Consider the following 19,383-nt stretch of genomic DNA (forward strand, 5'->3'; position numbering starts at 1 on the left):
TGCCGTTGATTTATTTCTGGCAGCTTTGAAAACTGCATTTCTTACTTCGGTGTTCGTAAAGGGTTTACTAATTTCCGTTCGCTCTTCTTCAGTTAGTCTTTCTGTTACTTGGTTCGTAAAGTCCCAATCGGATTCTAAGGGATTATGAGCTTCACCCATTAATTTTAAATAATATTGTAAAAATGTACACTGAATTAATCTGGGATTAGTTGTAAACTCTCCTGTGTCATCTGTTATCTCTGTTATTAGGTGACTTTTAACGTGTCTATGCTCTTGTAAAATATGATATAAATTTGCCTCTTCATCATTATCCATCATTTTGCTTTTAATTTTTACGATGATTCTCTTTTTTCGGTGTAGAGAGAGTAATTTTGATTTCATCTCGTTAATGTAAGGCATATTTACATTACCTTATAATGCTAGACTTTGTAAATCGTGTAACACGGCATAATAGAAATTATACATGTTGTTAAAATCTCTACTTTTTTCTATACTATACATTTTACTAATATAACGAAATTTTGGTTTTACAATGAATTCACACCATTCTGTTAGGGTATTACTGGGTGATCTACGCCTAACAAGCTCTAGCCAAGTGTCTTTTATTAGCAGGTCATAATTTTTATCCGCCAATACTGAACAATTTAGCATCCAGTATCCTCTTCCCATACATGATTTGTTTTGTTCCAATTTTATTTTTAAAATTAAGGCACTGTGATCACTGAAGCAAACGGGAAACACACTTACACTATGTACGTTTTCTTTATAACCCTTCGCTATATAAAAACGGTCAATGCGTGAAGAACTTTGAGTTGTAAAATGTGTAAATCCTGGTTGGTCTCTATGTTTACAACTCCATGCATCTTGTAACTGTAAACTTCTTGTTAATTCATAGAGTGCCCGAGAAAAATTATAACCAGGTTGTTGATCTTGCCTATGTAGGACGGAATTGAAGTCACCCGCCACTAACGCATTTAATTTATGCGATGTTAATTCTGGACTTAGGATTGTAGAAAAAAATGTTCCCGTTCATGCTTATTGTGACTTCCTGATGGCGCGTATACATTGCATAAAAACAAAGGACCTAAATCCGCACTTATTAGTCTTCCTGATGGGTGGAGGGTAACATTATGTAAATCAATTCTTTGATGCACCGCTATTGCTGTGCCTTGATATGTGGCAGTAAAATTACTGTGAACATTGTACCTTGCCAAAGATGAAAAATTGTCAAATCCTACCTCTTGTAGGAAGGCTATATCAATATCCGACTTTGTCAAAAAATCATTTAACGCCATTAGTTTATTCTGACTTTGTAATTTGTTAAGGTTAATCGTTGCTAATGTGAATATGTATATTATGGCTGTAAGGATCTGATTTAAGAAATGCATTAATAATTGTTAGTACTTTACGCTTTGCAGTTGTTCCACTTTTGACGTTGGGCAGAATCACTCATATCACTTCGTCTCTACCTGAATCAAGAACTGTACGCATTACCTATTAGTTCTAACTTTTTTCTTCTTTTCCTAAAAAAGGGGTAGGTTGAATAGGTTTTTCACTCTTGGACTTAAGCTGTACTTCTACTGCTGTACTTACCACGTCATCCTTTTTTTGTTTCTTCGGACGTAAGGTTATATGGTCTGTAACATTTTTTCTCGCTTTCCTGGCGGATCGTGAGCGGGGTTTTTTGGGGGTAGGTTCTGGAAATTTGTCTTCTGCGAACATCGAACTTGTAGGGATTTGGGGGTCTTGATTCGGGATATCGAATAGGGTAATTGGAACTACAGATTCGTTCCCTCTTACACTTTCACTTGCACTTCCGTGCACACTTTCCATGTTACCATCACTTGCATTATCTTCTTGCTGATTTAACTGTGGGGGGTTGGGAATCGTAGTACTTGCCTTTGGTTCGCTGTCTTCATTGACTACCATCTGCTCCTGTTGTTCCTTGTGGTCCTCTGGAGTGGCCTGTCGATATGCCGGTAATGGTAAAATGGTTCTGGTATTTTGGTCTTTAACAGTTGATTCCGTGTGAGGGTTGAAGAACTGGGGAGTGTATCTTCCACGGCTGCAGCATATCCTGTAGTACGTGTTGACCTTGCCACCCTATGCTGGCACTGATGCTGTAAGTGGTTCTGTGCGCCACATCGAAAACAGAGTTTGGGTTGCCCTTCATACGTAGTCCAATAACGCACTTCATTTAACATAATATAAGAAAGCACCGGTTTTTGTAGAATGATACGGACTATCTTCCTGCCTGTTCTGAATGGATAGGGGAGGGAGGTGGAATACATTTCATCTCGTACTGTTTGTACTATTCCGTATTTAGACATTTCAGTTGTTATAGCACTTTCTGGTAATTCCATGGGAACTAGATGAATACGAACGATTGTAACAGGTTTATCTGCTCTGTGTACTGGAATTTCATATTCTCCCGTGTCGTCTGAGAATACGAAAGTTCCCGTACTACGTGCTATTACTTCCTTGCAAAATTGCTCGGTACTTACTTTGAAACACTTGGTGTTTTACAAAGTCTACTTAAATACTCAAAACATTCGACGCGCAATTTCACTACACCTCTCAGCCATTCGTGAATGGCAAGCGTGGTCGGTCTTTGCTGCACTCTTGCAAAAGAAAATTGCAAAGTGTTTAAGCTTTTGACCGGCATGTCTGAGAAATTACATACGTTCACTTAACTTCACTGCTACAGAGCTTCTCGCTCTGCTATAATATATTCACCTGTCTGTATAAAGTAAATTCCGCTTGTTGATTCTACTCTACTTGACGAATATTCGGGGAGCGCTCGCTAGACACGTCTGTTCTCTACCTCGCCTCGTCGCGGAAACGACTCCGCCACGGAGGCCGGGAAAATACATGATTGTTTCAGTTTGTATATTTTAAAAGTGTGCTCACGGAAACAGCTAAGTATCGGGAAACTACACCGTGTGTCTAGGAAGTTCGGTGAATATCAGAAAACAAAAGATGCGAACAAAAGAATTACCTTCATTGGCCTTCAAAATAATCGCAATACGCCACAACACACGTTTGGCAACGTTCCTAATGCTTCTGGAAACTGTCAGCAATGGCTTCTATAGGAATCTATCGCAGAACCCACTGTCACACTTTCTTGGATTTTCCGTGTCACACTTTTTCCGTGTCCTTGCTACGTTCTTGGATTGCCGTCGACAAGCAGAACCCCAGACAATATCGACTGAGTGCAACAAATGCTGCCACATATATTTTGGAAAAGTGTATAAATTTTGAATTTTATAGTATTTGAAGGGAAAAATTCCCCAAAAAATCTCGATGGCGCAATCTGCGCCATAATCCCCTCACCCTGTAGGCACCCCTAACTTCACGCTAGATGGCGCTTCCCGACATGTCTCTGGATAGCCATGTGCATGTGCGTGGAGCTGGCTCATGTTGCCGATGATATATCAGCATTCACCAAACTTTTTAGACGCAGGGTGTAAAATAAATTGTTTTAAAGTTTTTAATTTTTAGTAGTGCCTTATTTACACACACATATCATCTTATTTCTGTTTCCATATCATTATTCCCCTTAAATACTTGAAGTCACCAGGCTTCTTACGCACCTGTGTGAGTAAAATTATAAGAAACACTCCACCACTTTATCCTCCACAGGTGACGAAGAGTACGACATCCCAGCGATCGACCCTCTGGATGTTGACGAGCTGATTGTCGACAAAGGCATCGGAGCAGTCGCAATGAACATACACTTATCCAACGTCAAGTTCCACGGGTTGAAGGATTCCGTGTTTGTAAGAGCAAGGTGAGTGGTAGGTTGAAGGATTCCGTGTTTGTTAGAGCAACGTGAGTGATAGGGTGAAGGATTCCGTGTTTGTAAGAGCAAGGTGAGTGATATTTTGAAGGATTCCGTGTTTGTAAGAGCAAGGTGAGTGATATGTTGATGGATTCCGTGTTTGTAAGAGCAAGGTGGGTGATAGGCTGAAGGATTCCATGTTTGTTAGAACAAGGTGAGTGATAGGTTGATGGATTGCGTGTTTGTAAGAGCAAGGTGAGTGTTAGGTTGAAGGATTCCGTGTTTGAAGGTAAGATCAAGGTGGGTGATGGGTTGAAGGATTCGGTGTTTGTAAGAGCAAGGTGGGTGATAGGTTGAAGGTTTCCGTGTTTGTAAGAGCAAGGTGAGTGATAAGTTGAAGGATTTCGTGTTTGTAAGAGCAAGATGACTCACAATTCTTAGTGTTCAGATCTTCAAAATTTGTAAAAAATCGTTATCACCAATTTTTGGGAACAAATTTTTCTAAGGATTGGATAGTCCTACAAATAAAATATTGATCTTGTTTTGAAGCTCTTCGAATCTGATTCCAAAATTCCTTATCACTGTCAATTCACATTACGAAACCGATTTTATACAGATTTTTATTCAACGGAGTAAAGATGTACGTGGAACGTGCCAACACCGTACGCACTGGCTGGCAATGACAGCCCGCAGTTCCCACGGTTCAACACTGGATGCTAGACTCGCGCAGTCAGCTGGAGATGTTACGAAAGTAATCTGACTTTACATATGTCGATATCTCATCTTAATGGTGACGTCACGAGCTGACAACTGAGCAAGATTGAGTCCAAACAAGTAATATAAGTTCATTGTTTCACCGAACAATCTTGTACAAGGTCATTTGATACCATAGCTTATTTTGGCCAAAATTAAGCAATATTTTCATATCTTCGGATGGATTTAGTTAATTTGTAGGTGTAGCAAAATGCCCAACCCTACTACGAATTCTAAAACCCTCGTACTAGGGTTTAACATAGTAGAGGGCTGGGGTAGGTGCTGACTCATCCGGAAGATCCAAAGCCATTTATGACCTTACTTTTACAGTTTTTGTGTGTGTTTGTGTGTGTGTGTGTGTGTTTTATGTTCTATTTTGCTCATGCGTGTGTGTGTGTGTGTGTGTGTTTCAAAGTTTTTCATGAGCCTCTGAGGTAGAGGAAGTTTATTTGTTTCTGCAGACAAGTTTTGTTTGATACCATATCGTATTTTGACCAAACGTAAGCTATATTTTCATATCTTCTGGTGGATTTAGCTAATCTGTAGCTGTAGCAAAATGCCCAACCCTAGTACGAACACTAAAAAAAACTTTCTACTAAGGTATCTAACATTCTTGAATATCTAGCTTGGGAATTCTATTCTTAGAGTCATGTGACACTCTGTTGATTAGTTGTGAGTGTATTTAGGGTTATGCTCCAAGCAGGTGGCTAATTTTGTTTGCGAATGGTCTCAAGGTAGTTTCTTAGGTATGAAAAACTACAGACTACTTGAATAATAGTTATTTTTTAGATACTCATATTTGCTCAGATCTAGTAAATACTACAAGTATGTTACTTATTATATACTCTTATTTAAGAGTTTAATCTTATAATATTTGGATCTAAATAATATTAAAAATCATCAAGAGAGTTTTGACAACTTTAATTGTTCTGTGACTCTTTCATTCTTCACATCATAAACAAAAGTCTTCTCTGCAATAAGAATAACACTACATGGAATTCACATACAATCTTGATATTAGTTTTGTCATTGTCTACCACTTGTTTTCTTTTTGATGTGTTAATAACAAACATTGGTCGTGTGCCACAATTTACATCCTCAAAACCCTGGATACGTTCGTCACTATAATAAAGATTAGAGGTATTAAGATAACTAACTAAGTCTGATGGTGGTATTCCCCCAAAAGAATAAAAAACAAAAGCTATGTTAGCTTGTTTGTAATAACAAATCCAGTGAGTGCCTTGATTTTTCAAACTATCTAAATTGACTAGTCCACACTCTATTTTATATGGTCCCGTGATAGGTCCCATTCATCTGACATGAAAACACCTCTGAAGTGTTTTCAGTAACTTAATCATATTTTCAATATCATAGTTGGATAATGGTTCTATTTTTTATATATTTTCTGAAAACATTAATACCCTTGCCTTTCTACTCCATTGCCAGATTATGACGTTTTTGCTCATCTAGTTCACCTTTGTTCTTCTTTGCGTCAATTACTGTTTTGCTATAGCTGCACTACCTCCTGCTAGAGTCCCCACAGCACCCAGAGCTGCTAAAATAGCTGGAATACTGAATATGTATCCACCAGTGTGTTTCTTTTTTCTAGAACTCTGCAATATTTTCAACTGAGGTGTAGTAAGTGCTAATTTCATTCCATGACCTCCACTCAAACAAGATTATTTTCTTCTCCTGTTGTTTTTTTAGTGAGGAGATTGTCTAAGGATCCTAGAGATTTTAGATCTGAATAAGGTACTTGGTATACAATACCTTTAGGTTTCATGGGTATTTATATATATATATATATATATATATATATATAATTATAGTCCCCACCCTAAATTTTTTAATTGTATTCATGACAATGGTTATACCTAATGCTTCTATTTTTTCACCAAAAGAAGCATCTTTGCTGATTAGTCTTCCAAATGGTACTTGTTCCAATTTTTGATCAGCCTTATGACGCACTAAGATCATTGTGAGTATTGTAGGCAATGTCATGGTCCTTACCAGCTGCATCCAAAGGATTAATTCCTTTGTCTCCTTTCTCCAGTCTTTGTTCTAGTTTAGTCCCTGGACCACAGTATTGGTAACCAGGTAAGTGCATTTCGAAAGAAAGTTTGTTAATAATGTCATTTACTAAAAAGACCCTGACCCTTCCAGAATTTTGGAGGTAGAGTATTAATAATTTTAATTAAGTATCCTATGCCTTTACTGTCATTTACAATAAAATTGGCTAGTTTTGCACTAATCATATCCACTATGCCTATTTTCTCATTATTTAAATTATTATTGCCAGCATTTTCTTCTCCTGCTATGACCAACAATCTATCTATGAGTTTTCTCACATCATCCACCCACACAAACTCTCTTGGTAGAGTATTGTAGTGTTTAATGGCACTACCAGTTTTAACTTGGTTCCATATAGGTTTAATCAATTCTTTGTATTTGTCTCCACTGCTAGATTTAACTCTATTCTGACTAGCATCGTTGTTTTAGTATAGAGCATCAGATAGTATTAAAATTTCTGAGTAAGTCTGGTAATCTTCATCTGTATACTCTCTAGGATGTTTCTTGGTGATGAGTTCCCACTGTCCCACAGTGCCAGGATATCTGGACCAGCTATTTGCTCCACCCAAATTGATTTTTACGTCATCTCCTTGAAATGTAATTCTAGATTTTCCAATTTTCCAAACTACACCCTCATTAGGCTCCATGGTTGGATATAATCCAAACACTTCATCTTTGTCAAATTTCCCAGTACTCAGGTATTCTCTTGCCAAGGGACCCAAATCATTTTTTTTTCTGAATCTCCTATGGCCTTAGTAGGTGGTTGTTGGAGTACTAGAGGAGTATGAATAGTAGATAATGGTGTAGGAGGAAAATCTGCGTAATTTTTAGCAGCAAGAGGCACTAGCTCATTTATGAGATTCATATTTTGTTCTGTGACACCCTTAATTTCTCTACCAAGACCACTGATAGCATCAATAATTGGTTGATCTTGACGTTTGTGTTGTTCATAGTATCCTCTATTCTCAGATTTCCAGCCTTGAAATCTTTTAGCCAGATAGTCACGTAAATTCAAATTGACTTCAATTTTATGTTTTGTCATTTTTGTTTATAGGTTATTTATAAAGTCACAACGTATTTTATGGGGTCTCCCGATGGCGCAGTGGTAGCGTCGTCGCCTTGCAATCAAGGGGTCCCGGGTTCGATACCCGGTTGGAGGCACAAGTGGTTCGGATTCCACTTTAAACTGTAGGGCCAGTCCCGATTAGCCTTACTGTGCATAAAGTGGACTTTAAAACACCAAATCAATCAATATAATGACTCAACATTTATAAAATTGTTAATTTTGTTTCTATATTTTTCATTGTTTGGCTTTTGAGTCATATAAATTGTGACAAATCCAAAATCATCAGTGTTCCAGCAGGAAGAACAGAATTTTGAAAATTGACTGTAGTTTAAATCTCCTCCTACATAGTCATCATATACATGTTTAAGATTAGTGTGGTCCTGACGAAACAGATAAACTAGATTTGTATTATCACGAAGTAATCTTAGAATAAGTCTGTGCCAGATGAAAGCAGTATATTCCCCTATGACGACCCTGAGTAAAACAAATTACGTACTTCATTTTTTGATTTTCTAAAATTACATCATCAAAAACTACAACTTAGTTTTCAAGACAATGGTCAAGTGGTTTTATTTCTGATTTAAAGGTAGCTATGCACACTCCCTTATACAGTTTCATAAGCTGCTGGTATTTGGGTTGTTCCAAACTTTTTGAGAAAACATACAAGTGTCTGTTCTTCCAGTCTAACCAATTGGGGGCAAGCAAAAAAATTATATACAAGTAGTGTAGTTTTTCCACAATCAGATGGACCTACAATGAGACACCTAATATTGTTAGGTAGCAACTCACCATTTTTCTTTCTAGTTTCTAGTAAATCAGGCAAACGTCTTACCACATTCCATGTTGTTGTCATAGAATTATTTGGTCTGTGGTAATCCAACTTTTTTCTGGAAGTCCCAGCCATTTCACTAATAACTTTTTTGTTTTTCTACGTAATACTTTCTCAATAAGATATGTATCTGGGTACTCAGTTTTGCTAAGTTCTTCTTCATGAAATCTTCCTTTCAATATTTCATTGCAATTGTATTTTATTATATAAGTATATCTGTTCCCTGTTAAGACTTCAACCACAGTGAACAACTCTGTACTCCAATTTTTAGTAAAACCCTTTTGAAAATGATGTTTCAAATTACTAACTCTCACTTGATCTCCTACTTTGTACTTGCGTTTCGTGGTTCTATGTTGATATTTATAATAGTAAACAGTAGAAATCAATTGTAATTCGTCAGATTTAGCTACTTCAGCAGGTTTCATAAGTATGGTTCTATGTATAGAGTTATTGTAATTATGAACAAGATCAGATAAAATTGTTACCCGATTATAGTTACCCTGCAAACAAAACTGTTTCCACATATGATTTTTTAGTGTCCTGTTGAATCTCTCAACTATGCTAGCTTTCAAATTATTGTATGTAGAATAATATCTAATATCATGCTGGACCATTAATTTGGTGAATGTGGAATTGTAAAATTATTTTCCTCTGTCTGTCTGTAAGAGACGAGTTATTCTGCTTGTTCTAAAATAGACTTGAAGGTCTCAGTGACACAAGCTCCTGTTTTAGATTTCAGGGGAACAGCCCAAGCATATTTACTAAAAGTGTCTATTAAAGTAAGCAAATACTTAAAACCATGATTTATCTTATTCAGATTTTTCAAATGTCCTGCGTTCATTTCAATCAAAACAGCCTGCAATAGATCATCAGTTCGTTTTGTAACCACAGTTAGTCGTTTGTAGTTACGACGACGAGCTGGTCTGTGTAGTTTGTTGACTATATCTTGTCTAGACATTGAGTCTGGTAAGATAAATATACATAAAAAGGATTATCCTCAGGGTACAATTGTTTAACTTTAAATAATAATTGGTCACCAGTTCAACATCAAAAACAGACAATTGTTTAACTTCATGTATTTTATGTTTGTTGTTTGACCAAAAATATCATTAGGCATTTTGGTAATGATTATTTATTATAGGATAAGTGGTTCTCAACTCTATAAATAAAGGTATACGTTTATCATAATCTCCCAACAAATTCTATATACAAACAATCATTTTCAAATATATCATATATAGTGACAGTACAGTAGACCGTCGATTATCCGAAGTAATTGCGGGACATGGGTGTTCGGAAAACTGGTTTGTTCGGATAATCGAACTGTACATGTTTATTTGCCAAAAAGAAGTACTGTACAGTAAATTTATTCATAAAAACAGGCATCTCTTTAAGTATTACAAAGTAACGTACAAAGGCAACTTTAGTAGGAATATATAGTATGTGGTACAGTTTATTAAACAAAAATATGTACATATTACATACGCATTTTGCATGAACAATACACACAGTACACAAAATTAACGTTTAAAAAAATCCTTTATTTTGGTCTGTCTAAGCAAGCCTACACGCTTACGAGCAGCTAAGTCACGTACTTTTTTCATTAACAGATATCTGAAAGTGGTCACTTTCATCTTGGGCTTCAAACCATCGCGACTACTGTGGGAAACTTGGTTTGGGAGTGAGGGGGATGATGGACGGTAGGGTGGGAGAGTAACAGGTGCGAGCGAGTACACAGTTCGGTTAAGCGGTCGTTCGGTTGACCGACGTTCGGATAATCGACGCTCTACTGTATCTATTTTATCATATTTAATACGATAGATATTACTCCCAGTAAATATTTTTATCTCACCCTTGTTCTCAGGATTTATGGTGAATTGCAGTTTCCCACCAATAGGGAATTTGTAATAATTTAGATTATTATTAAAATATAAAATATTTGACCAGTGTCATCATTATATTCTGTTAGGATACTGTTCAAGTGGATAATTAGTAGTTCATTTAGTTTAGACAAGAAATTAGTGAAATTTGGTAATACTGTTTGAACAGGCACTTCCATAGCTTGTTTTCTAAATCCAAATAGATTTTTTGTTAATTTTATTGGCAAATATTACATTGGTTGTCATCTCATAGGCAATAGTGACCCCATGGTGATGTATGTATTTCACATGAGAGAATCTGTCTCTTGTCAGTCTCTGAATCCAGGGCAATTTTTCTTATTTTATTTGTAGTTAATATATGATCAACACTTTGAATTCTTTTTTCTTCCCTTAGTTTGAGACACTTAGTTTTGAGACAGTTGCAATAATCATCAAAGGAGAGTTTATTCTCTACTATGGTTCTACCTACTCCCTTGGCTTTTTTTTAATAATATCTTTTTCTGATCTAATTGCATACATCTTTACTCGTAATCCAATAAATTCCTTAATAATACCATTACTTTTTCATCTTTTAGTTTCTGGCCTCCCCGATGGCGCAGTGGTAGCGTCGTCGCCTTGTAATCAAGGGGTCCCGGGTTCGATACCCGGTGGAGGCACAAGTGGTTCGGATCCCACTTTAAACTGTAGGTCCAGTCCCAATTAGCCTTACTGTGCATAAAGTGGACTTAATACAACAAATCAACCAATCAACCAACCAATCATCTTTTAGTTTGACAGGCACCTTTTTGTTGTGGGAAGGAATATCAAAACCAGGAGGGTATGAAGATGTGCCAAAATAATCAACCAACTTAGGATGTTTTATATCTTCATACAGATTAGGTGTCTTGATATGATATATAAAACTATCTGTGTCCATATTCAGAAGAGAAAGGTCATCTTTATAAAAAGGCTTTATTGTATCATAGTAAAGTTGCAACATGTGGAGCTTAGACATATCCAGAACTGCAGCTCCCACATAGATAGGTTTGTTAAATTTGAACCATGGCTTCTCCATTTGAAAAAGTGACAAATCTTCATGATATATTGTTTTCCATTTACATTTTGGATCTGCCACTAATTTATTTCACTTTTCTGAATCAGAGACTAGTATTACATCTACATACTTTCTAATATTCTCCATGGTCTTACCATAGACAGAATTAATCGTTAATTTATAGAAATTCTTATCTAAATCTGAAGTAGCAAGTGTCTTGTGTTAGTTTCAATATAAGTCCTCAACCACTCTGAATGCTTGAATCTAAGAACTCTTCGAATTTGCACTATATGAACCTTATTCTCTATAAAAAATTTGAGATTCTTTTGTGTATGACATATCTCTCTTTAGGGTCAAGAGTCATCAGAAGCTTCTTTTCTTTTGATTCAGGTTGACACTTGAACTCAGGGGGTGGTGGCAAATCAGAAAACAGATTATGTAACTCATGAGGAAAAACAAGATCCACCTCAGCAAAGAAAACATACTCAGTGTCATCAAAATTTTCTATGTCCATTGATGTAGGGTTTATCCACTGAAAATCACCATAAGGAAGTTTCTGCATCATTCAATAACCATATAAATTATTCACATCAACATAGAATATATAGCTAAAGGGTTCATTTGGATTATATTCTGTCATATGTATGATGTTGACCCTAGCATATCTTTGTGTGCATTGTACCATCCCCACGTATAGCTTTTTCTATAAAAAGGAACATGTCCACATCTGAAATTAGTTCCAACTCAATTTTTGTTTTTTGCAACATAGCTGACCAAGCTAACCCTGGCAGAAAAAATGTGCAGGGTCCAATTTATAAATATTCATAGACAATTTTCTAAAAGCTTGAAATACGTCAGCAAGAATTGTCACATCTAATTTTAGATAAGCATCATGGTAATCTCCCAGTGTCTTACACCCTAATTTCTTCCACATTAATTGTGCATGATGGTAATCTTTATCTGTAATATTAATTTCTCTGAGTTGGCTGTAGAACTCCTTGAAAGGAGGAAGAGTTTCATCATTAAAGTTAGTATGGTCAGTCACATATTCATATGGATAAAACCATTTTTGTCTAATATGTTCTATGCTCAAGCCAGGAAAACTATTAGCTGTAATTTTGAACTGTTAATCAGATAATTTGTTGGTAAGAGCATCCAGGCGAGCAGAGAGAAATCTCATCTTAATAGTAGCACCACCAGGAATCTTCACTGTTTTACTAAGACTAATGTATCTTTCTTGATTTTCTGCTAGAAGATCTATATGCTCTGTCTCATAACTTAGATGCCTAATTAAATAGTGGAAATCATACCTACTGCCATTATGAAAGAATATGGAGACAAATTTGTCTTTTTGTATTTTGAGTTTACAGCTATTACACAAAATCCACAAATTTGTTCCTGTGAAATGGTCATGATGATGAATTTTCTTATTTTCATTTGTAAAATATGAATTGCACTGTGGGCAAATATCAGTAGTATCGTATAATTGTTATTCATCAGCAGATAATGGTACTCTTGGTTTTGACACAGATAATATTTTACCAATTTTTCTTACTTCTTTTATTTTTTGGAAAAAGTGTTTGACAGCATTAGATCCTCTGTATACAAAAGGCTCATTAGTTTTTAATGAATTACGCCACACAACTACGTAACCATAACTACAGACCTCATGGAGCTTATAAGGTGCAGTAGAACATATTTCAGGCTTAGGGTCTGAATAGTTGAATGTTTTGAGTAATGCCTCAAAATCTGCTATTATTATAGCTGGATGCTCCAACAGGGCCTTGTATTGTTTGAATTTCTCAACTTCTTTTGGTTTGGGCATAATCATACGTACAGGCTTGTTCTCACCACAGTATTGTTTGTGTTTTTTAAGTTTCTGGATGGCAATTTCTTGATTATTATATTTAACATAGTTCTGTTGTTTACGATTATCAAATGTAGTCAAACACCTACGACAAATTTTAATTTCCCCAGGATATTTAGTTATTTGACTTCTAACCAAACGAGAAAGATTACGAATAACACAGTAATGGAAATTCTTGTCATCTGAAATAAGCAACAAATTAATCTCAGTAGCATTATCATTATTGATGGTATTTATTCTGAGAGGATATACAAAATTATTTTCTGTATAGGCATACACATTGATTGCTAAGAGTTCTTTTGCTTGTTTTTCAAATTTTGTTATATCAGATACAGCAACAGGATATTGGATATCTGACATAATATGTTTATACTCTGTCTCATACTGTATATAATGATGAACTAGCTCTGGTTTGTTTTTCCAATGAATTGGGTAAAGTTTTGCAGACACACAACAGAAAACACTCATTATCTTTATTTTTTATATAGACCTCTGCTCTCTTGTTCTGAATATCTACTGGAAGAAGGACATAAGTAGAAGCAGAGAGAGGTGGAAGTTGATTTAATTTATTGTAAGTTTTACTTTGTGTGGAAGTCCACATAATTTCCAACCAGATCCTTTAGCCTCAAATTCCTCATGTTTTGTAAGTAATGTGTCCATATGCTGGGTATAAATTTGTTCCAAATTATCTATATCACTTAAATATAGAGGCTGAGTCTTGGAACAATGGCAAAATGTATGATGTGTTTCATAAGGTTTCTCATATTTAGAAGATAGAGTAGTATAAAACTTGATAGATTTATTTTTAAGTTCATTTTTCAGGAGTTCTATTATTGAAGATTTTATGTTCTTCAAAAAATGATTGATATCACAGTGTGATCAAAGGAGTAATCTGAATCAAAGGAATTATCACTTAAATATAGAGGCTGAGTCTTGGAACAATGGCAAAATGTATGATGTGTTTCATAAGGTTTCTCATATTTAGAAGATAGAGTAGTATAAAACTTGATAGATTTATTTTTAAGTTCATTTTTCAGGAGTTCTATTATTGAAGATTTTATGTTCTTCAAGAAATGATTGATATCACAGTGTGATCAAAGGAGTAATCTGAATCAAAGGAGTAATCATTGCACCTGTTGCACTAGGTGTAGTCAAAAATTTACTTTGTTTTGATTCAGGACCATCAGTTGGATCTATATCTGCTTGTCTTTTTCTAGGATTGGTCAGGCTAGTTAATAGTTGAAATTTGCAACTCATTTTCTTATGTCTGTCCATTTGAGTTATGCTAATAAGATTTCCACAATAGGGACAGGGTTGAGTTGGTAATTTAGGATTTTTGGGTTGGCCAGTGCATATTACCAAGTGTTTTGACAAATTTGTTTTAGATATGAATTTACCACAAATGTGGCACTCAGTTTTACAAGTAGGATTAACCATTGTTTTTATTTGGTATTTATACATACATTTTTCTGAATATATCACAACTCAAGAGTGTGTTAATATTTCAATCTCACTTAGAGATAATATATTTAGCACAAATACTTTTAAAAAAATTGAATAAAAACTAATCTGTGCTTAAGTGTAACAAAAATAGTAAAATATTTTGGGTATTGTATTTATATAGATTTTGCTGGAGACACAAGTCTATGCTTGGCCTCCCCGATGGCGCAGTAGTAGTAGCGTCGTCGCCTTGTATTCAAGGGGTCCTTGGTTCGATACCCGGTGGAAGCACAAGTGGTTCGGATCCCACTTTAAAATGTAGGTCCAGCCCGACTAGCCTTACTGTACATAAAATAGACTTTAAAAAAGTATATGCTTAAGTGTATCAAAAATAGAAAAATATTTTGGGTATTGTATTTATATAGATTTTGCTGGAGAGACAAGTCTATGCTTAAGTGTATCAAAAATATTAAAATATTTTGGGTATTGTATTTATATAGATTTTGCTGGAGACACAAGTCTATGCTTAAGTGTATCAAAAGTACTAAAATATTTTGAGTATTAGTATTTATATATAGATTTTTGCTGGAGACACAAGTTTATGCTTAAGTGTATCAAAAATTGTAAAAAAATTTGGGTATTATATTTATATATAGATTTTGCTGGAGACACAAATTTATGCTTTAGTGTTTCAAAAATTGTAAAATATTTTGGGTACTAGTAGAATTTACATCAACAGCACAATTATAACTAAACATATATATCACAATTGCTCTTGCAAAATCTTACTACAACAACTCTCAGTAACAACTACTTTTTAACAACTGATGAAAAAACATTTCTCAAACAAAATTAGTAATCTGTTTGGAGCACAATCTCCAAATACACTCTCAGCCAATCAACAGAATGTCACATGACTCTGAGGGCCCAAGCTAGATATTCAAGAAAGTTAGTCACCTTAGTACATACGTTTTTTGTTGTTTTTTAGTATTCGTACTAGGGTTCGGCATTTTGCCACACCTAGAGATTAGCTAAATCCACCAGAAGATATGAAAATATAGCTTAATTTTGGTCAAAATAGGATATGGTATCAAACAAAACTTGTCTGCAGAAACTAATAAACTTCCCCTACCTCTGAGGCTCATGAAAAACTTTTAAACACACACACACGCATGCGCAAAATAGAGCATAAACACTTCCAGGCACACACACACACACACACACACACACAAACACAAACACACACACACAAAATCTAAAAATAAGGTCATAAAAGGCTTTGGCTCTTCCGGATGAGTCAGCACCTACCCCAGCCCTATACTATGTTCAACCCTAGTACGAGGGTTTTAGAATTCGTAGTAGAGTTGGGCATTTTGCTACACCTACAAATTAGCTAAATCCATCAGAAGATATGAAAATATAGCTTAATTTTGGCCAAAAATGGCTATGGTATCAAATGAATTTGGACAAGGTTGTTCGGTGAACCAATCAACTTATACTACTCAAACAAACCCGTCACATGGTTGATTGATTGATTTTGAGTTTTACGTACACTTTAAACACAGTAAGGCTAATCGGGACTGGACCTACAGTTTAAAGTGTGATCCGAACCATTATGTGCCTCCACCGGTTATCGAACCCGGGACCCCTTCATTACAAGGCGACGACGTTACCACTGCGTCATCGGGAGGCCTCCGTCACATGGTGTCTCCTTATGCAATAGTATTGTATTTTATATTAGGGTAAATTTTAAAATTGCGTCTGATATAATTATGTGTATCGTACATCAATGTGAAAATGAGATTTCTGATAATACTAGCTATATTACACCTAACTACACCACCACTAATATGGTCCATTTTAAGAGATGTGGGTGCTTAAAATTCCTAAAAATTGGGACGGAGAATAACCATAATTATCAGTATCGGTAACAATAGCTGCAAATAATATCGTTTGAAACATGTTCTTTCAGAACTGAATTGGATAAGAAGAGAATAACCATCGGATTGAAAGTACCCAGCGTGAAGGTGGTTGGACCTTACGAGATCGACGGCAAAATCCTTCTCCTTCCTATCCAAGGAAAGGGTGACTGCAACCTCACTTTCGGTAAGTTCTGTTCTTGAGATGTGGTGCATAAGTAAGGTGGTTCGTTTGAATTGTTGAGGGCAGTGGTGAAGGAAAGAATGACACAGAGTCAAAACCAATAGTTCTTTCAGAGGCGGGTGCAGTCTCTTACTAAGTTATGAATCGAAATTGCACCTCATTGAAATACAAAACCCTAGAATTGCAGATACTTCAATTTAATACTAAGACACTCAGAGCCGGGGTAGGGTGTCTGACTGCCACACGGGGGACCCGGGTTTGATTCTTCTGCATGCAGAGAGGCCTGGGTTTCACCTAATCTCTAATACGTGGATACCTGGGAGGCGTAGAGGTGACCGGAGCGTGATGCTGATCACGTCACCTCAACGAATGTCAGAGATTGTGATTGTTTGGGTCTCTACCTCCCCTCATGCTTTTACGGTATGATAAAATGTGCACGGACTATACCCTGTTCCTCCTATCTCTCGAGCAAACAAACGAAAAGAAGTCTCTGCGCAAGTAATGACTTGAGACTACTCCACCAATGAACACGTGAGATAAATTTGTTTACCTGAAGACGAGGCAGTACAATGAATATTGTCCAATTAACATTGCATAGCTACTATGGTAGAATCATTGTCACTAACGCAACAAAACAAGCACATAAGTAGTGTACCATTTTATTATTAAAATGCACAATCCAGCCTGATTTCTGCACTGGTCGTAGGTTCAATTCCCTGGGTTAGTGATCTCAAGTATGAGTTTTCTTCATTATCTCTGCTCTCGGGTTTACTCAGCCTCTCATCAATCGGCTACTGGAAGTAAGAGCAAGAGAAGCAGCTAACCGAAATCGAGAATATGCAGAGCAGTGTACTCATCACTGTGTATCTTCAAGACACGGCGAGATTCACGGCATATGTACATAACTGTCAACAGTTAATTAATAATTTTAATTTCAAACTTTGACTGATTCTTTTAAGGTCTCTGCAGCGTTCCTTTTCCTAATAAGATTTTTTTTTCCTTCCAGCCAATGTCGACGTCCACCTGATCATCAACTGTGCAAATTCGAAGAGGAGTGACGGATTGGAGTACCTGAAGATCAGCCGCACTGATCTCGCCCTACAGGTCAAGAGAATGTATGTGCAGCTGGATAACCTGTTCAACGGAAACAAATTTTTAGGTGAGTATGGGAAGTTTCAGAACTTGTGGTAACAATTTTTTAGTTATTCCTGAAGTAAGGATTGAATTATGGACTGAAGACAGGATTGAATTCAGTAATGGATTAAGGCAGGGGTTCCCAAACTTTTCCGTTTTGCGGCGCCCATACTGTTTCAATTTCTTTCCGCTGCGCCCAGGTCAGAATGTAGGCCCAAACCTATCAAACAGGTGCAACGCTCAGCTAGTGTGGTTAGGTTGCTTGCCTTAAGTTAAAAAGTAAGCAGATACAGAGTGAACCAAAAGTAGGTGGACAGTAGTGGAATAGGGTTTGTGTTGGGGTTATACTATGGTCATTATAACTATGTAGTTTGTGTCTGCAAATGCTGAAACCGTTAGAAGAAAATGGATTGAATCATTTAGTACCCAAGCCCCAAACAGACACACCATTTACAATAAATGTTATCATTCACTGTCCACGTACTTTTGGTTCACTCTGTATTTCAAATTCCGAAACATCTTACACAAAAAAGTACTAAATAAGCATATACATTGGAATAAGTGTCATATCAGCGAAGGAAGGGCGCTAAGGAGCACACTTTGGGAACCACTGAATTCAGTATTGAATCGAGGACTGAAGTGAAGTTTGAATTAAAGACTTTATTCGGTTCTGGTTTTAGGACTGAATTGAGTACTGATCTAAGGCCGGCCAACGCCAGGACAGCTGCTGTTTTCGAATTTTCATCTCCTTTCCAAAAACAAAAACCGCTATGTTATTCCAAAACCTGAAAAATTTCATCTGCTTCTCTAGAACATTCACGTGAATCTAAGTATGGTTTACTCTCGCTGGTGTCTACACACAAAACCCGAAACGTGTCAATTGGCACATACATGTTGACTCCAATAACACACTAACATGAATAAACAGCAAATGATACACTTTTTGTTGTGTCAAGATACACACAGGATTCATAAGAGGACACTTTTATCAGCTGGTGTTCCGGGTGACGCACAAAAAATGCATGAATTGGTAAGATCAGTCAGATCATTTCAAGCAAAAGAAAATTACACACTTAGCTATGTCAATTCGTGCGTTGAAGTGTAATTTTGTTGTCTGTGTTTTATTGGAGTCATCATATATGGGATAATTGACACGTTTTGGATTTTGTGTGTAGATATTCTCAATAGTTTCATGGCCATGTAATTCCATTAAATTATTGAGAATATCTTGACAGTAGTGAAAGAAAACCACACGGATATTTACGTAAATGCTCTAGAAGTAGTTCTAAGGATATTTACAGTCGCCGGGAATAAAAATGGGACATGTAGATTCTGAAATACTTGCTTCTCTGCAAAGTGTAACGCTAAGGCTGTGGTAGAATTTGCCATTGAAAATTTGCTGTTAAAATCCACTTATTGCCGTAGAT

At 36.2% G+C, this 19,383-nt stretch overlaps 1 protein-coding gene across 1 annotated transcript in view; it reads left to right on the plus strand.

Moving 5' to 3' along the window:
• Nucleotides 1-19,383, plus strand: part of LOC145994275 (protein takeout-like) — a 38,009-nt gene that overhangs the window by 17,619 nt on the left and 1,007 nt on the right. The window contains exons 3-5 of the mRNA XM_083130379.1: nt 3,643-3,790; nt 16,692-16,825; nt 17,829-17,981. Of these exons, the coding sequence (XP_082986505.1) occupies nt 3,643-3,790; nt 16,692-16,825; nt 17,829-17,981 (435 nt within the window). The remainder of the gene's footprint in view (nt 1-3,642; nt 3,791-16,691; nt 16,826-17,828; nt 17,982-19,383) is intronic.

Source organism: Lepisma saccharinum, chromosome 10 (assembly GCF_977018435.1).
Source record: "Lepisma saccharinum chromosome 10, izLepSacc3.1, whole genome shotgun sequence".
Classification (NCBI taxonomy): Eukaryota; Metazoa; Arthropoda; class Insecta; order Zygentoma; family Lepismatidae; genus Lepisma; species Lepisma saccharinum.